The 23,101-nt window shown below is 37.3% G+C and overlaps 1 protein-coding gene across 5 annotated transcripts; it reads right to left on the bottom strand.

The window, feature by feature from the left end:
* Positions 1 to 1,154: 1,154 nt before the first annotated feature.
* On the bottom strand, positions 1,155 to 22,302 carry LOC141428648 (outer dynein arm-docking complex subunit 4-like). Of its 5 annotated transcripts, none has more exons than XM_074088655.1 (15): positions 22,200 to 22,302; positions 21,634 to 21,834; positions 20,550 to 20,619; positions 19,203 to 19,296; positions 18,322 to 18,479; positions 16,623 to 16,775; positions 15,577 to 15,783; positions 13,214 to 13,392; positions 12,813 to 12,936; positions 12,414 to 12,550; positions 6,647 to 6,792; positions 6,148 to 6,314; positions 4,713 to 4,864; positions 1,807 to 1,964; positions 1,155 to 1,481 (listed from the first exon to the last, which is right to left on the bottom strand). In XM_074088655.1, exons 2-14 carry the CDS (start codon positions 21,702 to 21,704, stop codon positions 1,817 to 1,819), a joined length of 1,806 nt encoding a protein of 601 aa, XP_073944756.1. In that variant the 5' UTR covers positions 21,705 to 21,834; positions 22,200 to 22,302; the 3' UTR covers positions 1,155 to 1,481; positions 1,807 to 1,816. The 5 variants fall into 5 exon arrangements, with proteins under 5 accessions (XP_073944756.1, XP_073944758.1, XP_073944754.1 ...); XM_074088657.1 differs by having other exon boundaries at positions 1,155 to 1,478; XM_074088653.1 differs by having other exon boundaries at positions 1,155 to 1,964.
* Between the last annotated feature and the right edge of the window lie 799 nt (positions 22,303 to 23,101).

Below are 23,101 nucleotides of genomic sequence, written 5' to 3'. Positions count from 1 at the left end.
GAACCACCACCACCATACCATGCCATTCATTGCTATGGCATAGGTAGTAAACATGTTAGTAGAATATATGAAATGAAAAAGAGGATAGGTTTATGAGTTATTTAGTGTATAGTGGGTTGGTTTTCGCAACTCGATGACTCTTTGCGCCTATTTTGCGTGATCGCAAAAAGGAGTATACTCATAGGTAGTTAGATTCATCTAGTTTTTTGGCACAATTGTACAGTAAACTCCCAATCTGATAGAAAACTCTTAAAGTCATATCATATAAATGAAGTTCCAAATCCTTTACATTTAAAATCAAACCGAATCAAATACAAGTAGTTAAAAACAATGTTGATACAATAAAATAAACAAAAGAATAATACAAACATTTCCATAAATCCGTAACTTTAGTACTAATGAACGTCGCGATGAGGAGAACAAATAAAACGAAATAACAATAACTTACCGCATGTAAAACACAAACTGTGTTGTGTCCATTAATTTGTCGCTAGGATTGCAGGCAAAACTGCGGGCCATAGCAGAGTAAAATTATCCAGATAGGTATAGATTGCAGGGTACCAAAGCAGTTTTGTTATGATGGATTATTTAAAGCCCGCAATGTATTGAAACTCGGATTAAACTCGTGTTGCGGAGCGGACTAATTGCTTGTTTCTCGTCAAGCATGGGGATTGCGTATGATTTAGGACACCTCACGCCACGCTGTGACCGTTAGCTGGTTAATTCCCAATTAAGCTCACCAATTTCAATTTGTGGTTACATTTGTTGTTTAGTGGCTTACCTTTGCGGGTTTGCAAATAGCATTAGGTGTATGTTCAGGTGTTTATTTTGTAAAGAGATTGAATTATTAAGTATTCAGTATTAACTTAATTAGAAAAACCATAAGAATTTATTCCAGTTCTTGGCATATTTTGTACCTACTCTGATAGAGAGTGGGTGTATAATGTACTGCACTGCCTTAAAATGTCTGTTGCACGGATGTAATAAAAGCCATTTAATTTAATTAAAACACAATATTTATTAATTTGCACCAACGTCAATTTCAAAATTTATCAGATTTTATAAACCTACGCATATTTACCGGACATTTCTACTCTGGTACACAAAAAAATTTTGCTCCACAGTAAACTCCAAGCTCCAAGAAGATCTTTTAGAGTCAGATTTATAATATCATAGTATTTGGAAGTATGAAATAGCTTCAGAAACAGAACCTGATGTACCAATAACCACCGCGAAGTTAAATTCGGGTTAGTTTGGGTGTTCGATCATACTAAAGTAGGTATTTGCCATAGCGTAATTAAGCAGGTACAGGTTTAACGAGGAAGTTACTAGTAAGTTTCAAACAGGAATAGGTAAATTCTTTACAAACATGTCGAGTTAGTTTGTAAATCAGGTGACTCAATAATTGTGAGGTACTCAGCCGTGGACCGGTATCTTCTAGACGGTTCCCCAAGTGGTCCCCAGCACTATCGTAGAAGCTTCTAGAACAATGTTATGGTTCAATAGAGACACTCAGCTCCAGGGAGTAAGCGACGTGCAGCCAAGTTTTTGGACCCTCTCTTCCCAGTTATCCGTTATGGATTTTTCCCGACTGCACGCCCGCACCTCCAATAAAACACCACATAGATAAGAAATGCAAAAACTAAAAACAAGTTGACAAAAGCAAGGACCTGTGTTGGCTCTTAAAGCGACTCAAACAAAAAAAATAGAAACACTCACTAGACTAGGGTATATCGTAGCAGGGTAAAGTAGGGTAGAGTAGGTACTTAAGATTCTGGGCCTAATATATAGCTAAGAACACGTTACCGAAACCAAACTAATTATCGAAGTCCTGGAAGCCAAGTGGTAGATGAGCCTTGCGAACGAGACGAGCTGGCTGTGCACCACGGGGCATGATGGATGCACGACGTCCCGCCGTTGGCGTTGTGTCTTCTGGGTGTGTCCCCGGCATTATTGAGAAGCGTCTAGAACAATGTCACACATAACATAATAGTAACAGCCTGTATACCAACAGATACCAGCTCTGCCAAAGACGATATCAACGATAGCAGCGGGAACGTAGCTTTTTGATGGAGTGACAAGCACGGATTAGTTTTAGTATTCAATTATGGTGAAACACTTTTCGACCAAAAAACTTAGAACTGGTTTTGCAAGTCTCATTATAGCCGCTGTAGCTTCCCTTTCTTTACAGCCCTTAATTGGAGGGAGGTTAGCTGTTGTTACTTCTGATATAAACAATATTCGCTCTATCTGCTATCACGCTCTGTCTGGCTAAATGGCGTAAAAACGAAGCTAAAATTCACAATCTCCGTAGATTTTACTTTTACGCTTAAGTTGTTCTGATGAAAATTCGTTAAATGTATTGTAAATAAACAATGTCTGCCGCGAAAACTGACGTACATAAATTTATGTGGCAAAAAGAAAATTTGCCTTATCGCTCAAAAAATACGCGCGAAAAATTTGTCTGTCAGGTGAAAACCAAATTGCTGGAATATATTTATCCGCTGGTAGTTATTGCCTCATTTGTATTTGCTGTCATGTCCATAATTCAGCTGGTCATATGAAAACATTGCAGTACAATAGGTAATAATTATATTGTATTAAGTATTAAAAGGCTTATTTGGTCATACCAAGAGGCAGTCATTCCTAATTTGTTTCAAATAAATTTAATAAAATGAAGAAAAAAAAAACTTCAACTGATAGACTTGGTTTACGAGTACGTAAAGCCGTGGTTGAAAGTTCGTGATTCTATAAATTGTGAAAAATCCTGAGAATCTTACAAGGCTTAATAATAAATCTCGCAAATTTTAAAATATTATGAGCACGCCGCTGAAGTAAGAACTTAGTAGAGCACTGAAAATTTTCCACGCAATAAACCGAGTTTCTTTCGAGTTCCTCGTAAATACTTGATTGTGGAGTTATTGGTTTTGTTCCATAATTTATTGTTAAAGACTTCCTGTGTAAGTTTGATGCTCCGTTAACTTTAAGTTTTTAAAACTTTGCCAAGCGAACTGTAAGTATTGGAAACTGCTTGGTTTGGCAAACGGTTATAAACGAGTGCATGTCTGAACAACTTGATAAAGTTCCGCTTTAAAATAATCGTACATAAATAATAATTGCACGAGAATGTAGCCAAGCCATATTTTTGTGTTCGGTCGGTACGAGTTTTTGAAGTCGGTTAAAAAATAAGTTTTATTTTTGTTTTATTTTTTGTTTTATTCTTTCTTTACAAAATTTATAAATAAGTTTTTGATTGATTTAAGTGTTACTTTGTGGAGATCCATATCAATGAACTATAAAAGTTTTTCTTGTTGCTATTAGCGGAGAAGCAAGGCAAAAATATTTTAGTGCACAAAAACAAACATTACAAGTGAAATAAAATCTTGTAAAAACTGTTCGATGCAGGTATGTAGCTATGAGGTTGATAATTTTAGCTCGGTATTTGTGTTCCGAATTTATCGAAAAGTCGCTGCTCTTATATTAATAACAAATTGCATGTTTTGGTATTATTAACCTTGTACAAACATACAATTTATGGTGAATAAATAAATAAATAAAAAACCTTATATGTAACGAATTTATTGAGAGAAGACGTAATGCTGCTCCGAAATATCCTCGCTCGCGACTGTATAAAGCTGATCCACATGCAATTTCATGCGATTTCTCAGGGCAGCGGCAGCGCTAGCTTTTTGAAACAAAAGGCTAAGTGAAACGCGGCTGCATCACCGTTATTGCATGCATGATGCATGAAAAGCTCAGTGTCACCGCATGTTAATCCCGACGTCATAAATGCATTTGAGTAACAAGCCACACGTCCTTACACTGTTATCTACACAATGCCTTTGTAGCGATGGTCAAAATTACGGCAGCAAAACAGTATGTTTTTATTTAATGTTCATTCAATTTGTATGGTTTGCGAAAATAATATATGGCACGCGTGCAAGTCGCAACCACTAAAAATAATTTGGACACGTCGCTTATGTCTGTACTTCGTTGACAAATTTATTTTCATCCTTTCTTCTTCTTTCTTTGATGTAAATCTTTGATGTCACGTCATATAGTCGTGCACGGAGGGTAGGCAGCGAGCGCTAGTTGCTTACCGTGCTGCGGGAGGGTGGCGTACTGCTGCAGGCGCAAACTACCAGTTGCCTACCCTGGAATTGACCTAATGCACGCCAATGAGTCAGACTACTTATGTGTTTTTCTCAAACATGACATGAAATATTGACGTAGTGTTACATATAATAGGCCGAGAAGTATCGCACTGCAGGCGCTGTGGCTCAGTTGCGTGCGCGCGGTCACTCTAGCGGTCTGCAAAGAGATTTTATACAACCTTGCAGGCCGCTGGTGGGCAATGTGACCGTCTTTTGTTTCAACGCGCGCTATGCGACACGCACGCGGCCCACACCCAGCACCACCGACCGCAGCCGCCCGCCGCCCGCCAACAGCCAGCGCGACACGCAACACCGCGACCAGACTAGCGTCCCGCCAGCTTCATTTCTTTTTATTTTATTTTATTTTATTTCATGTAATGTTTGAGAAAAACACTATACAAGCCTCGGCCGGAACCAGGGGTTGCCGGCCTCGCATCCCTATCTGGCCTCGCTACGCTCGGCCGTCTATATCTGCTTGGCCGGCAACCCCCTACTTCCCGACCTCTACAGTAATGTACTATTCTATTACTGTCCAGTTATTTGTCGCCATAATGCTACCTTGCAGCTGGGACGGTAGACATCCGTTTGAAGAGATGCTGAGCAGCCGAGCGCAAGTCATCGTCTTGCATCAAACTGACCATCGCTTTCTCTCGCTTTTCAAGAGACGCTTCGCCCGCTAAAAGTTCACCCTCCGTAGCCACCGTGGCGCACTACAAACATAGAACACCATGTAAACAAATCTTATAAAAATCACGATGCACTAAATGGTTTACATTTGTAAAAGAGAGATCATTTTGAACATGAAACTACCGTGAGACTCTCATATTACCTAATTGATATTGTCCCGGATAACTCACGTCTTAAATCGAGTTTAGCTCGACATGTTTCGGTCTAATCCGTAGCCCTTCTTCTTAGGAGCAACGTGACTCGGCGGCTGCTGCAACACGCGCACTGCGCGCCACCGCTCTGCTCGTGCGACTCAATCTCAACTCGATTTAAGACGTGAGTTATCCGGGACAATATCAATTAATATGAGAGATACTTCATCTAAAGCGCTGTGTACAATTTTTTTCAAGATTTAAAACATTGATTGTTGTTGATAGAGTATCTGCTACCGTCACTTCATTTTGAAGCTAGCAAGAAATAAATAGTACCCAAACTATCTGCTGAAATAAGTACGGGTCCGGGTTATGGACCTATAATCTACTCCTTGTCTGGCTGGTGACTATATTATACTATGCATAATATCCATGCTGTAACTACTCATAGTCGCTGTTTGCAGTATTAAAACACCTGATATGTATAAAATTAATTATATCTATGCCCCTAAATCAAAAAGGATCATACCTAACGGAGCTAATTTGAGTCAAATAATTCTTTAGTAAAATCTCCCTTAAAATCCTAACCCCGCATCCAAATGAAATAGAACACCGCAATAGAAACCTAACCAATCTACTTACTATGCGTTGTGACAAAGTTCAATAGCATAACTACAACTGAAGTGCCCGAAGCAGAAATCCAGAAATCAGAGTTGAACAGAATCAGGGTGAAGTTTGACTAGACGGAGAAGTGGTCGCTTCTTGTTATGCACACCATTGTATTACGTGCATTTAACAAACTTTGATTGTTTTGGCAAAACAAGAAAGTACAGTAGGAGATACAATCTTCTGTCATTGTGTTTTGATGATAAGAAACTTTATATGATAGGTAATAAGTACATTAATTGGAAATAGGTTGCCTGGCTAAATATGGGCTTTAAGTTTCAAGATCTAAGCTAAAATGACTGAAATAGTTTGTGTGCAACTTTGTTATAATAAATAAAATAAGTCTTGATTGAAACAAACACGTAAATAGACATAAGTAATTAAAAAGATACTCTCATCAGGAAAGCGTACTATGAGATGTTAAAACCACGTTTCATTCAAATGAAATATTATACTCATAGGAAGGTGTAGAATTTTACGAGGGAATCTGATAATATCATTTATGTTACCGTATCAAAGAACTCAGAGACGTCGTCAAACTTAAACGAGCGAGCCAAGGCTGCGCCTTCCAATAAAGCAGCCCGGCCTTCGGGACGGTTGTTCTGGAGCACGTGCCCTCGCGCCAGCAGGAACGTCGCATTGAGCAGCCACACCCACTGCCCGGATCCTCTAGCCTCTATATTGCAAGTAAATTTATGAATGAAGCTTATTGGAAACAAGCACTGCATGCGGCATTAGAATAACATCAGTACACTCAGCGTGTACCTACTAGGAATTTTTCGAAGTTCATATCCCAAATTACATTAGAAATTTACGACGAGCTTACGGCGAAGGAAAATATCGTCTAGAAAGCTGCACAAAACCTGCGCAACAATTCAATGGCGTGTGTGAAGCTCCCAATCCCCACTGAGCCCGCGTGGGAACTACAAGGCTTATTCTTGTTATTTTCCTCATTCTTTTTCTTATTTTCTTTTGCTTGAGTAGGTAAATATTGCCTTTTGGCATTACCTGCTTGGCATTTGATGGAATAGAACCGCGCTTTGTGCGCTTGCTTAGTGTCGACGTACAGTCGAGCCAATTCGTGCAGAAGATAGCAGCGCTCCGCTGCGCGTACGCTAAGCTTCAGCGCACGGTCCAGTGTGCGCAGGCGGCTCCTGCAACATGACAGTAGGTACTGTGTCTTAAGGGCGGTAAATAAGGAATTACGAACGAGTCTATTAGAAGCTTGTAAGTCAAAGACTGAGGACTGTAATGAGTCGATGATCGTAATTCCAGTAGCGCCCATGTGACAACGCCTCCCCCCGCACCCCTCTTAGCAGCGCACCTGAGCTGCGCGCTCCAGTACCTAGTAGGTACATACTTACATCAAACTCCTTACGCCCATAGGCATAATACGCAAAAACAGGTCCTTGGGTTTTAAATGAGAGTTGCACCAAATTTAACCTGTATGTTACAACACTTATTTAGGTAATTTTAAATTGAATTTAATTTGATCAATAATAATAAATTACATTTATCAATTTCCCATAATAATGCACAATAGGTTTATGATACCTGTGGTGATGGCGCTAAAAGGCAGATTTGATATCTTGATATTTCTTTTCAACTTTACTACGCGCCAAAAGACTCATATCTCTCTAGTGATTTTACCACAGAACTATTAAGAAGGATAGAAACGTCACGCGAGCCGCTTATCTGCCAGAAGCCAGATATTTATTTTCCCGGCTTAGTCTGCAACGAAGCGCCGCTTGAGTTAATTGTTCCAAAAACTGGTTGTTGCTGAGATTGTGCTTTTGCAAAATTAAACAATATAATTGGTTCAACTAACGATTATAAGTCCGACTAGTGTCGATGTTTTCAGTAGATCATTTTCAAAGGTGAATGCGTTCATCACGTGCTTTGAACCCGTTAATTAGATAGTGTAATTGTCCCAATATGTCTCACGAGAGCCTAAGTATTATAAAATGTATTACATTTTACTGCAGCGCCTTCTGTAATTTAGTAAAATCCATATACTTAAACACAGAGTTGTGTACACAAGTACGAGTATAGCAAGAGAGGCGAAAAGTGACCTTAATTAATTCTAGAAGAAAATACAAACGAAACGTGTTCATTCCTCTCATTAATAGTTCTGTGGATTTTACCTGTACATACAGTACATACGTAAGTATAATTTTCAGCGAGGGGAAAATCGCCATAGATACCGGGCGTGGTGGTAGGTACGGAGAAATACGTAACTAAGAAGCTGTGACAAGGCGAAAGGACGATCAAAGGGGAGTGGTAGAATGTCAAAGGAACAGTAACACCAGATTTTTAATTAAAGTGTCTCCCTTGTGCCCCGAATAAATTACAAGTGTCGTATACTTATTAAAAAAAATAGTCTAAGAATTACGTCACTCACTGAAAAAAACTCGTAGATCCAACCTTATTGCAAAAACAAATCCTGTTTTTTTTTATTTGAATGGATGGCAAACGAGGAAGTGGGTGTTGGGGTTATAAGTGGGAAACGTTGTAAGTGTATGTGCGCGCGTGTTCTTGTGTACTTATGTGTTTGTTACTCTATCACACTAAACTTGCTGGACGTATTTGGATGAAATTTTGTATATAGTGTAGATGGTTTGATCACGGTAGGTACGGGGACTACACATAGACATATAATTTTCGATATTTCGATTGAAATCCAAAAATCTGAATCTAGAAATATGATATAAGAGTTTTCTCCATGAGGGGTTAATGAAGACCACGATGTAAGTTTTAGAAACTCCTATGGAAATATAGCAATAACATAATGTAAATCCTAAAATCTCCGTTTTTTTATTTTATTGCTATACAATACAAATATTCTTTGTTGCACACTACAAACCAGTACAAAAATTATAAACAGACTAGACAACCATATAGTGTAATACATAAATACTTCATGCGAGTGAAACTGCGGGTAAAGGCTAATATTAATAAACACTTAACTCGACATTGTGAATGTGCATCCCGTTAGTATTTACCGGAGCTATACATTACATTATTTTACATATAGGATAGAAGCTTCCACTGGTACATGTATGACATGACGTGGCTTTGTTGTGCTCTCGACATAGGTTGTCAATCATCTATCTATACAGCCCATACAGCCCATTTTGTTTGTGCCTGACTAACTTATCTGTGACTGTAGAGGCTCGTTATAAAATTACACCTGTATTTTTTTTAAATGTCATGAAATTATAATAGTAGAAGGTGCCACAACCGTCATTCATATCAGATTATTTTGCAGTACACCCTACATCATTTATCGGTCATCCTCTATTAAGTTGTACCTCACATATTTCGTTTTGAGTAAAATGAATAGAAAAACAAAAATTAAAATAAATACAAAAATCAGAAAGACCATTTTTTCAAATTTGATAGTGAGTGATCTATCTATTGAAGAACAGCGCCATCTCTCGTTCTAGTTTAGCAGTATAAACATTATTATGTTCTTTGGAAAATGTCTTTCACCTCAAAATTTCTCCTGACTCTTCGAAATCCATCGCCATGTTAAGTCAAAGTTGACCCCTAAATTTCTAAGCATCTTCCTTTTCAAAACTTGCGGGTCCTTCAGGGTAAGCGTCCAAGCTTCACATCCGTACAGCAAGATTACCTAGTCTTGTAGCGACTCCTAGCACCATCTAGTGAGCAAATATAGAAACTCGGACCGAATCCTACAACGCGCTATCGAAGTTTCTCAACTCAGACGCATATTATACAAGTTCCGACGCTTTTCCTTGGGACTTCTTAGTCTCCATAACACCTGTCTAATCTTTCTATTGTAGCCTATCCCCCAATTTTATCGCAATACGTAATTATGTTTTCATCATACGTCAATCGGCCAATCAACTATTTTACTGACACTTTGGGTGTCTCCTGCGTTACCAAAATTGTCTCTGGCGTTACCAAAAAATCGTACTTCCAACAAGATATTTCACGGTTTAATAGGTTGAACTTACGTAGGATGGCATGAATTCATGTACACCATCTATTAAATTATAGAAAAAACATGTTTACTTCCAAAAATCTGCAATTGTTTGAAAAATGTCGCGGACAGATTTAGTGTGGGTAAAAAAGTTGATTGGCCCCAATACCTGTATCGCTTACAATGATGATGATGAATACATCGACACATTTGCATTAATGTCACGCTCCAGAAATCACGCACAATTACCTTAGTGAGACATCAGTCAACCTAATTACTCATGCGCCTTCAAGAATACAAAATAGTCTGTACTGTACGTCAACAAATTTGATTCCTAAGCCACTTGAGAACCGGGTCGTAATAAATAAAAATACCTGAACTTTTGCGTATGACCAAAGGGAGTTTTGCCCCTTGAATATTCCGCGTCCAAAACGGCTTCGATATTTGGACAAAAAGAAGTGATGAAAACATTTGCGATTCTGAGTGCGTTGGAGAGCGTTAGGCCTCTGTGGCCGTAATGTCTAACGCTTTGACTTTCGCGATTGCATTCACCATCTCGTTCAACCCTCATCTTACACCGTGTGACAAAGAGAAGTGGTGAAAACGATAATTTCTAGTGTGTTAAACAATAAGGCCTCTGATCTTAAACATAATCTCATTGTACCAAGAATCATGAACACTGTTTTTGACAAATGTCATACGAACTTCATACGAAGAACGGGTCTAAGAAAATAAACCAAACATTAAGTCGAACACAATATCGGATGTTTATTTTCCAATAAGGTACTATTATTTTCAAAGATTTCCCATAAATTTTCTGGATTGTACTAGAATAAAAAAAGTCTTCGCAATTTAGCTAGGTATAAAAACATTTTAATCCTCTGCAGAAATCTAGAGATTTGAAACTTGAAAGTCAGCTATTTCTTTACACACTTCTTGTTTATAGCATAAGCAATCCCCGCTGAGAGGGCTAAGCCGTTATTTGAACCTATTCAAGATGTTCTCGAAATCTTAAGGCGAAGTAAAAGTGGAGCAGATATAAAAGGAGCCATCAAAGCGCATAGAATTTAATCCTCTAAAATTATATAACTTTGAAAAGTTTTACTCTTTGCTCTTTGAAAATTTAACCAGTACAGAATTGAGTTATTTTTATGCATCCTGCTGTTAAAAATTAAAAATTATAAAGAAAGCGGCGAAAACTTTGCACAAGTGCTGTATTAAGTTTGAATAAGGTAAATATTATTCGTGTGCTTAGCGCGCGTGTGTGGTATTTTAACTATTATTTGACAACGCTAAACAATTGGCATACATTTTATAAGCTGTCAAAACGCTATTCCCCTTACATTTTATTTGATATTACTATACTGTGACGAACGTGTTAATCAAGCCGACTGTTAAATTATTTCAACTTATTTAAATTTTGAATAGCTCTACAAGCGTTTCAACCGCTTCTGATTCTCCCCGGGCTCTCCCTGTCGCTTATATTGAAGGAATGCCCCACATGTTGCGGAAGGTTTATATAAATCTATACAATGTGATTGCGATTATAATAGATGAAATTTAGTATGGAGATAATTTGAGACCCTAAGAAGGACATAGGATAGTTTTTATCTCAGAAAATTGCATTAGTTCTCGTGTGATAGCGATAAACGAATTCAAAGATGATGATGATGATCGTCAAATAATGTTTACATAGCATTTACGCCAAATAGAGAAGTTATTTATTTCTCACATTGAAACGAACGCCTGTATCAGGTTAATAAAAAAAAAATGCCGACACAGTGCAGATCGTTTGTAAAGCAATACAATTCTCTAGTGTACAAGGTATTGAAAACAACAGTCTTCCCGATATCCAGTAGCTACCGTCTCTTTGTCCCAGAGGACTCTACTGGCATTTGGGAACTTTAGGGAAAATAAATTGGCACAAAGAGTTGCCGGTATAGCATTGCTCTTTTTGTCAGAACTATATACTATATTTTGCGTTCATAAAAATCGTTACTGAATAAAGCGTAATGCATAGATATTGGCCGCAAAGAAAGCCGCGGCTAGATTTTGTCATACATTACACAGGATTTTATTTATCCCTAAGTAGGTACCGTAGTACAGTACGATTACTTGGAGTAAACACTTGACAGATGGGCGTGCCTTTAGTCAATTTTCAACTTTAACGTCATACAAATAAAGCCATTTTTAGTATACCGCTACCCACGTTTACAGATTATGTAAAAACTATTTTATTACTCGAATTAATCAAACTGTATATAGATTCAATTTATACATGATTGATCACGATACTCTTAGGACGAACGATATTTCACCGCGCGATATTTATTCTCCCGAATTACATATCCGTATAATATACTTTTTTTATTTGTGTTTCTATTTCTATCTAGCCAGCATACAATAAACGTGTATTATTTATTTAAATAGATACCTATCTGAAACACTAAAAATATCCGTTTTCCGTTTCGACAAAAACGTAATTTTTTTTTTGTTTGTCCTAAAATTAATCTCGAATTCTTAAGATTAGGCCTTAATTGTTTCGGTTTATTAATCATTCAACAAATTATATTTTTCACTTAATCGCATTTGTTCGTAATATGTGTGTGTGTATGGGTGTTCGTGATTTCATTTGTCCGAAGTTTCGGTTTTTTTAAACTAGGTACTCGGCTTTTCTGAAATATACTTTATGGGGACGCAGTTCTAACCTAACCTACTTTACTGAAAGCAGTTCGGTTCTTTAGGATCGCAGTTCCGCTGCTTCGTGAAAGGTGGACAAACAAACAAACATACACACAATGGCATTTATAACATTAGTGTGGCTATTACTTGGCATCCCGTGGCGGGGCTAGAGGTCGCATCCTCAGCAGCGAATCTCTGCTTGGTTCCCGGGACACCGCAATACCAAGCATTATAAAAGCCTTGGTTTCGCGATCAGCCTCGCTCATTTGTTCCGTTACACGTTTCTGTGGAAGAAATTGTATTTTAATAAGCGTTTCTGCTGGGCGCAATCGCTAGATGGCGTTAATATCGACAAGTCCGTTTGACGTTACACTCTTGCTTATGATTGGCTCATTCAATGATATAGCCCATCACAAACGTGACGTAAATGTCAAAATTGTCAACGGACCTCACGATACTGGCGCCAATTAGCGTGTCATAGAAACACTCATGAGGGAATTTAGGACAAATTTCAATCATTTGCTTCTAGTCATAATGAATACTCGCCTGGTCTAGGAAAGCTAGCCCGACGATATCATGCAGCTGCTGTAGGAATTTCTCCTTTCCAGGCAGCAATTTCGGTGGTTTGCGTGAAATTTGCTCCATTGCAAACTCGGCTTGCTCCAAACACCTGATATTTTAAAAAAATATATAGAACATCCCTAGCCGGGAGTAGGGATGTTCGATATCGATTCGATTGACCGATTAATCCATGTAAAATTATTATTATGATTTTTTCAAAGTGAAATAAAATGGGTGACATTATTTCCCGGCCGTAAAATATCGACATGGAAATACCGACATGATATTGGTGTACACGCCCATAGAAACTCTTGTCAGTTTGACACCAGTTTGTATGGGCTCATGACCCGCACCCGTTCTTTGTGTTTTTTTTAAACCAGGCTTACTTTAAAGTATCCTGTGTCTCGGCAACAGCTGCAACAGCGTGGACCAGCCGCTGCGCGTCCGTGATGTTCTGCTTCTGAGCGCGTGCAAGTTGCTTTCGTCTCGCCTGGTAGAGACGAGCACGCGCCGCTGCCTCAGACGCTCTTGCGGCGTACATAGGTCGCCTCTCACGAAGGACACACTAAAGATACTACTCTGGTAAAGATTTTGTAATAGATGATCAAGGGTAGTAAGTAGTTGTTATCCCACATTTTGCTAATAGCAAATGTAGGACAACAAATTGCTATAGGATTAAATTGTGATTAATTTTAATGAGTCAACATTCGATCATATACCCTAATTTGGTTGTAGTCTTGTATTCAAAATGTCGTGATACCGCCCTTTTTACAAGAACCGTATGTATATTTCTGTATTTTTAAATATTCTGCCGTTATGCTATCTACATTGCTCCATAACATAAATTATCTAATTTGGAGCAAAAGGCAAGTCTAATCCTAGTTGCGATATAATACAAGTTTTGCTTATTAGACTGTAAGAATTTTATGAGACAGATTCAGAAAGCAAAACATAAATAAATGCGCTGGCTGCGTCTATGTAAGCGGCATTAAGCAAACTCCATTCCTCGTAACGGATGTCTTTTTGTGCCAAAATGTTTTTGATTTTGCATCTATTGAAACAGCTTGGCAACTTGCCTCGGAATTTGTTACAGAATGATGCTAAGGCGCCCTTTAAACCCTAAACTTTCCAAGTAGACTGCCAGATATTTTTTCATAATATATATTTTCTTTTTCGTCTTTAATATAGTTAAGCCTTTTACCACCAAATTGAAATTGATTCATTTACTTCTCAAGAAGAACACAATACCTACGTTGAATTATAAAAATTATGTATCAAAATCACAAATCATTCCTAACCTAAGCACAGGTTATAGAATTGAATACCTATTGATAAACATTAAAAATAACTTTTTCTAAAAAAAAAAAATTAGAACAAGGTTTTTGCTGACTGTGCTTTGTGTTGACTATACTTGCATTGTATATCTATCCTACATATCCCTGCCTCGTGTCAGTTTGTTCGAGATAGGTACTTACATACATACAAACATGACAAATTAAATAAAATCTAGTAAAAATGTCAATAGCATGCGGATAGTGGCGCATTACTATCTACATATTTAAGTAAAGGAGCGCAGTGGTTGAAATCTAATTTTGGGTGCATGTCTTGGTAGTCTTGGTACAGACTTAACATTAAGCTTGGCTTATAACTTGCCACAATGAGAGTTCATGACAACGAACTCTGTGCATACAATTACTAAGCTAACCAAGGATGATCTGAGACATACTAGAATACCTACTACTTGATTTAAAGGGATTACAGTGTTATTGCAGAAATCGGACTCCAAGTGAACTCTATCTCTAACTTAAACAGTCTTAGCTGCCACATAAAGGACAAAATAATTTTAAGAATAACTGCTGAATACTATATAAAGTACAAATTATATTATAAACTTTAAACACGCTTAAATCATTTTCAAAATTACAAAACTCATGTCGTATGACATTACAGCAATAATACAGCATAATAGTTAGAAAAAGTTAGATCTCAGGAGGCTATCCCCATGAAAGGCCATTACAGCCAAATTAACCTAACCATCTTTAAAAATATTCCCAACTAGTTTTACAAGACCTTAATAATTTACGTTATACTATAACCCGATTATAGGTGTACGCATATACTTTTAAGATAAGTTCAAAAATTCTATAATAAAGCTCTATATGAATTTCCAGCTTCAAATAACTATCATCTCTCATTGCGAAAAATGTCTCTATTAAAATCGCTAATGCAGGCTGGTATACTTGACCGGAATCAACGCTACACAGCTCAGTAAAAATAAGTCGCCATTTTTGTTTTTGGAGAGTCTCATATGTCAAAAGACTTAAAATAAAAGAACAGTATTCTCACTAATTGCTGTAACAAAAGCCATAATTAATTAAGTTGGTTAGGGCTGGTACTGTTGAAATATCCAGTATCGCCCTGTATTTATGCACGCTGATCTCCGAAACCACCTAACTGATTTTTAATTAAATTTTTTGAATGTATATTGTATATAGTTGCTCCTAGCTTGAAAAATAGGATAGGTAGTTTTGGACCGCTGAGGTGAAATTGTTCAGGTACCTACTATTATTGAATGAGATCACAGAGAAAGAGTTCGTAAATTATAATATAGCTACTTATGTATTTACCTACGAAATTTTTTTTTGTCCCAGAAATATTCGTATGGGTGCATTTACGTTATAATTATTATTTATCACCTTTATAAATAAAGGAGGTCCAAATTTTTATTATATTTAGGCAAATTACCTACCTGCCTGTTTTCGACGTCTGCCAGGGCATTGTTGGCCAGTTCCTGCAATTTCATCGAACCTTTTTTGTTAGCAGACGCCAATCGCTCGTCCTTACACAGGTCTACGAGGAAATACTTGTCATGCGCCATACGCTGCAAATACTTTGAGGCCATCAAACGGGCCATTTGTATTTTTTTCTGTTTCTCTACTCGCGAAATTTCTTGAACCTGCAAATAAAATAAAATATCTAAAAAGTACTCAGTAAAACTCCTCAAAACAAAGAATACGCGATGCACCTGCAAAACATCCCAAAATAAAGAATACCCGACACTCCATAGCTAAGACATTAAAATGGCTTAAAACGCTGCAATGTAAAAACTCTTAGAAAACAAATAACCAGAAATAATTTAAAACTTTTGCGATTTTCACTCATATTGAAAACCACACCTGTAACTTAATTGGGACTACCTGGACGTTTCAACTACAGTCTAGCATAGTCTACTCGTAAACACGACCGAAACGTGTAGGTAAGTAATTTTAGCAATATATAGACGAGATGAAATCCCGGGAAAACAAGATTCATCATCATCATTCCAGCCTATATACGTCCCACTGCAGGGCAGAGACCTCCTCTCAGAACAAGAGGGCTTGGGCCATAGTTCCCACGCGGGCCCAGTGCGGGTTGGGAACTTCAGACGCACCATTGAAAGCAAGAAAACAAGAAAGCCTTAAATATAATTGGGTCTTCAAAGTTTACTGCTTTAAAGAACAATTTTTTATGAACAAAACTGTGTCATAACAAATTTTAACGATTAACGACTATTTACGTTAGACATATTCACTACGGAACGACGTGCAAAAAGGGTAGACCGAGCACGGTCTGCGTAAGGTTATCTACCTCCAAATTTTGGTGCTATTTCACGATATGCCTAGGAATTTCGTGATCTGGCGGATTTCACGATCGGCCGCCGACACACACACACTGTGTCGGCATATCGGAAGATCAGTAAAGGTATTCAGGGTCTACATCCCGTAGCAAATATGTAAGATGTGATTACTACGATACCTGATGCGTATCCTGTCGAAGCATACGGCTACGGCGCTTTACGGTCTTAGGTGCCAATTCCCCCGTTGAATCTCGCTTGAGGTCGTCTGATTGAAAGAGAGCTATTGCTGACTGTAACACCGGGCCGGCACTGCTTCCAGTACAATCTCTGACCTAGTATAACACAGATCACGTTTGTTCCAAAAACAAGAAAAAAATATTCAGTGAATAGGAGTGATAAATAATTCTTATTCTTATTTTTAAATGCGAGATGTCATGAATTTAGGGTAATATTCGGTGTGTGGCCTATTTGGCCACGTATTTATTGTACAATCTTGATGACTTCATTCTACCAACAAAACAATAGAACTGATACTTAAAAAAAGTATCTTTTGAAGATATCAGATACAATAAACATATTTAATATCTGAAAGGAAAACAATTTTTTACTTAAATTCCCAACATTATGCTGTTTATACAAAAAACTGCAACAACCTTAGTTTATATGAGAAAATCCCGCAAACACTCTGGGATGGTACAATTTTAATCCGTCCTATCACATTAGAATAATTCTCAACTCTCAGGCGATAAAAGGGAAGTAGCTGAAAGCAGACGGTTTATTTATTGTTATTATGCACAATGTTAATTCCGAACAGCAAAGCCTTCGACGTCAAGCCCTAATAAACTTAATTGCTGATTCTCAGATTACGCTGATAGGTAGGCAGACTTATTCCGAGTACAGCGGTAAAATAACAGCAAGATAGATCACTTGGATTACGTGACAAAGTCGTGCGAAAGGACTTGCCTTAATCTCGCTATTCTCGCTGGAAATTGATTTAGATGCCCAGAATTCAGCCTGTTATTTAACTTATAATTCAAATGTCAGTTTGAAAAAAGAACAGCAAACTCAAAATGTTATTAAACATGAACAATAGACTCCTTCTTTTATTAAATTCTCGAATGCTATAAAAAGTCGAGAGGTGTTCTATCTTATTACTTCTTTGTTTACGACAACTGCTACAAATATAACTCGCGGCGACATAGGCTGGCAATCAGAGAGTTCGTAGAACTTGTAATAAAGTTAGAATGACAACAAATGTGAACTCACGAAGGGCCCCAAGGAGTAGTCAAAGAGTTTACGCTTCGCGTTTAAAAAGTAATATCTTCACCTTGGATTTTGCTTCACCCTTTTTGCGAGAACAAGCCTTGGGAGGACCTAAACCGGGTTCACTTAAACGTCTGGCTTTTATTGAAATAGAGTAGTTCTTTTAATAACTAGACGTGCGAAGGACGTGACGCTTAAAAGACAGGAAACTGACAGAGTCAGCAAACGTGTCTTGAGAATTTCGCATTATACGTAGTACATATTTGTAGAAGTGTCTTACGAGATTAGCCTGATATACTTTTGTCATATAGTGCTACGAGTACATATTTGAAATAAATTCATCAACGCCATTTTATGGGCTTTTACAAATGTAGTCACAACATCCAAACATAACTCATATCACACAGCTAACAAATGAACGCGGTATTCGTATCTGGACAGCAAAATTAGATTTCTCTTCTGAAAACAATGTCGATAAATTTATAAAAAATAACCGCGGATGGGTAGATGATAAAAATATTCGAGCTTTCAATGTTGTTTAAGAACTTAGTTGGTTCAATATTTTTTTTAATAAGCATTCCTACCGAACTATTTTAAAATTCAAGTTCTTATTACCGTTTCTTCTGCGTGCCTGGCGCACTCTGCAAAGTCCGGTGGTAACTTCCGCAAGAATCTTCCTCGATGAGCAAGTACAAGCGAACGCTCGAAAGCGCATTTCTCATATTCTGTCTGAGCTCGAATCTGCAGGGCCGTCAGATTTTCAGGCTCCAATTCTAAAGTATACAATACGATTTAAGACTAACAAGTTAGGTACAATCTCGTGGAGGACTTTTTTCTTTGCTTTTCAATTCGTTAAATTTCAATACGTGACCTGCAATTGTTTATTGCCTCAGTGGAAACACACTGTTTATTCAATTACTTATACAGCTTTCACAAAAAGTTGGTATTCCCAAAAGGAAAACCCCTGGCCGCATTGGATCACCACTTCCTTGATAAGTTAAGGGATCCGCGTTTTATTTGCTAGAAAAGAAAATCTCCAAAAAAATTACAATATTGACAAAATAGATTTTTAAAAATAGTACCATTAGCATAAAAAGCGTTTTTGTTATAATAAAAATAACGAAAATATGGCAAATTGGAGAATCTCAGAAAGGGTATCTGCAGACAATTTTGATTTTACATTACCGTCGTTTAACTTTTATTTTTTAATTTGTGTCCTCACGTGGATATTTGACACCATTACACAATAATTTTAGATATTTTTTTCAGTCGACTGTAAAATATGTTTTTTGATTTGATATTTATTTCCTTTAAACCAAATAAATATCAAATCAATTGAGTTGAAATAAAAAATGGTGTAGCAGTTAAATAATGCCCTAATAATGCCATACAAAATGTACGGAAGCATCGCGTTTTGACAGCGTGGAAAAAGCACGTCAATTGGTGATGTGATGTGATGTCCAATACTTTAAACGTCAACAAATGATTATACAAACCAGCAGCGCGAGCAGCATCAGCCAACGCGCCTGCGTAGTACGTCGCTTTTGCCCGCGCAAGGCTACGACCAAGTAGAGAACGAACGTCAGAGCTCTGAAACAAAAAACCCTCGCAATGGTAGTGCTGGCTATTTCACAAAAGGGCAGAAAAGTGCGACAGAACAGTCCGAATGGGCGGCGGCGTTTAATAGTAGGTAGATTTGCCCAAGACGTTCGTCATATAGCCACCCAAGCCGGTACGGCGAGGGTGGATAGACACCTCGAGCGGAAAATGGATTTAATGCTCGAGTTTTACACTCTGCTTTTCACTTCGATTGCGAGGAGATGAAATAACAACAGTGGAAACATTTTCACTTACTAGGTACCTTTTATTTTTCATGCATTGCTAATAATTATAAATTTTTAGTATTCTTGATTTATTTCATTAATTTTTTATTTTTATTTGTGGTTGTTTGCTGTGGCCTGATTGCCTTGGTATTTTAAGAAGATTTTACTTTATGCATGCCGAGAACCAGCATAAACACGAACTTTACGAGCATAGGAAGTGAAAATACTTATAGTTAGGAGCCAGATAAGAGAGTCTGCGAGTGTTAGCGATTAAGTGCGCACTATCCTGCTCATGCTGCATTGCACAACCCCCTATGTTCACACGAGCCGAAACGAAACACAAAACAATCGAGCAAGAAAGGTGTTAAAAAAAGCAAACAAACCCGAAAAAATGGACTAGCGAGATTTTAATGATTCTGCCTTGATTACTGTCGGACAGGCAGAACTGTTCTGTCTTTGGCATGTGCGTTCCGTTCAAACAGTAGCAGTTACTTTATGCTGTCTACTGTTCTGCCGTACTGTTTTGCCGTATTGTTCTGCCCTCGTGTGAAATAAAGATCAGAGGTCACACCATCGACGCACAAGTATGTATAAGGATAAATCCCCATCTAGTAACTATAGGGTCTACAAATTCTTCAGTCTACCCGTGATCATGATGCTAATAGATGCGAAAAAATATCGGGAGCTCAAAAAGTAATCATGAAAGATTTTTTTTTCTAGTGGCGTGAATATATAGAGGTTTTTAGGGTGTACCTTAATAGAAGTAAAGCGATTGGAGACTTGAAGAGTCATCACACATAACAAGGGATGCGAGGGATTTTAACTAATGTAAATGATACCGATTCAGATCTCTGTTCCACTTCTATTGAACCCTTGCCCTAGATGTGGATGGATGTTTGGCTGTTCTTACTGTTTGATTGTACACTTAGTGGCTAGCACGAGAATATTTGAGCCTAGACGTTGGAGTGCTAAAAACGGCCATGAGTTTTCTTTTAAATGGCTAAATGAAGAAATACTTACGTTCCATCTCAGTGCTTCATTGTAAGATTGTATGGCTTTATCAAATTGTTCGAGTCGTTGCAAGTAGTTACTGGGAACCATAAAGGAATGCATTTAAATAATTTATATTTAGGCCAAGACACGTTAAGAAGTAATAGCTAAAAATCCTATCTAAAGCCAAGTTTAGACTTGCAAGAAAAATATTGCAAGTTGCATTACATTGCGGCACTCGATTGACCACTACAAACTCGTTGACTTTACGGCCTCGAAACGACGATTTTTCTTGCAAGTCTAAACTCGGCTTAATATTATAAATGTGAATGTGAGTTTGTTTGCTTTGGACAGGAAAGGACGTAGGTAAGATAGTTTACGAGTATGTCCCGGAAAAATACCCGCAGACAAAATAGCAGGCTACAGCTAGTTATACTATAGAGAAAAGTTGGTAGATTGGATGACGCATTTCAGAAGGATTATGGAGAGAGCGCACTCGACAAGGAAGAGTGGCGGACAAACTTGTACCTAGCTTCATTCAGATGATATGAGAAATATCACGCCAGTAATGTTACAATGCAGGGCCGCGCGGCTATGAATTTAAAAGTATTCGATCATCGACGGCAATGTACCGCATCTCACATGATATTTCCCGCGTGTGGATGTCATGGAATATGTGTAAAACAACATTATATCTTATTTCACTTTAATAACTTTCGCAGCATATTAAACATTAGATATAATAACAAAATGCATATTTTCATAATGTATAAACATTCATTTCGTATAACACTTACTTTAATATCACTTTCCTATGGACTAACAGAAAAGTAGGTTAGGTTAGGTCAGGTTAGAAATCTGACTTCATCCTTACGCATTAGTTTAGTTCATTATACAATACAAAATTGGGTATTTTTAGTTTATATGTCGTTTATTATACACAGTAAATATAATATTAAACAAAGTGAGTTCATATATATATGTAAGAATGCTATATAATTTCCTCGTATTACTGACCCATTTCTCGCACCATCTAAATAAGATTAATTATGGGTAGGTTATTATTTAATACATCGAAAATAATAGCCTCATTAAAAACATGCTTAAAACTCACCCTCTCGTTCTGTAAACCGCTACGACATTGCAAATAGGCCTCTCCTCTGGAACTAATTTCTTGCGCACCATTAGTTATATGTTATTTATGTATGTCTTGATCTATTTGTATTTATCAGATGTTCCTTTACGCCTATTTTCAATAGCGGTGACCGCAAGTGATTGAAAATATGTTAGGTATTTAATTTCAATTGTATAACATCTAAAACAATTAGACGATTTGAAGTGATTATAAATTTAAACTCGATATTCATATTCCCATTTTACCCAACCATGCCGTGAAAATACAAAATCGTTATATAACTATCTACTCGCCCCCTTTGCTGGGTGTACTTATACTTGCACTCGTTCGCTTTTTCACACGAAGATTTTTAACTTTTTTTTCATTTTTTCGTAGAAATTTTCTTTATACCTTTTCCTGACAATTGATTGGTCTAGCCGTCTTCAACACATATTTATTTACTTAGAGCCAAGCAAGCCAATAAGTTACAAAGCTTAATACGTATTATCGAAAGATTAAATTTCAAGAGTTATTATCGTGGATTAGTTTAAATTTTAAGTAATTACCTACGTTCTTGAATCAGGTTCCACTCTATAAAACATCTCAAATGCCTGTCAAAACATATTTTATATCATTATATTTTCGTCAGTGATCTAGTCGACCACGGTTTCTTTGAAATATGAATAAGCACAAAACGCGAATTGTAACAAAGTTTTCCGGCGTTCGAATTGGAAAGCTGAAAGGCAAGGCCGTATTCAAGTTACATAAATCTTGTTCGCTCTTAACTTCGCTTCGCTTCTTAAGTTCGTCTTAACTTGACCACTGATACTGAAAATCAGTTCTTACAAGGTATTGATTTAGGTAAATTCATAATATTTATAAACGAGTTATTTGATTGAATGAGGGTGTTACTATGGAGGTCAATTTCAATTAAATTAACAGAAACAGTTACCTTTTTATTCCAAGACCACAAACAGAGCGACAAATTTACTAATATATTAGTACTATTTATGAAAAATAATTCACATCCTATTCTTAAACCTACCGAATATACACAAAAAAATCATAAAAATCGGTCCATTGCCAAGAACCCAACAATTGAGTTCTCCGTTCGTAGGTTTCGTAGCAAAGGGAAAAAACGCTGCTAACGGTTACGAGTATAGCGCGTAGCAACGTGGCTACGAATGTGTCGACGCTGTCTACGAACAGAGAACCGAAGTGTTGAGTATTTACTTGGCAATACATGATTGTGCTAAGAAACAAATGAGGCAAAAAACTAACTTTTGCTACACTATAACCTATACATACATATGTAGGTTTATTAAAAATAGTGTATATTATAATATATAGGGTCATTCGAGGGTTTTTTTTTCGTAGGCACATAAAAATTCTGTTACAGTTTGTAGAATATCTAGTAGAGTATACGTTTAAAAATAATGTAAAGTAGTGGCATCATTTATTCTACAGG

The sequence above is a fragment of the Choristoneura fumiferana genome, chromosome 6, assembly GCF_025370935.1.
Source record: "Choristoneura fumiferana chromosome 6, NRCan_CFum_1, whole genome shotgun sequence".
Taxonomy (NCBI): domain Eukaryota; kingdom Metazoa; phylum Arthropoda; class Insecta; order Lepidoptera; family Tortricidae; genus Choristoneura; species Choristoneura fumiferana.
Note: the sequence above shows the minus strand (reverse complement) of the source record. Positions and strands in the feature narration are given on the sequence as shown.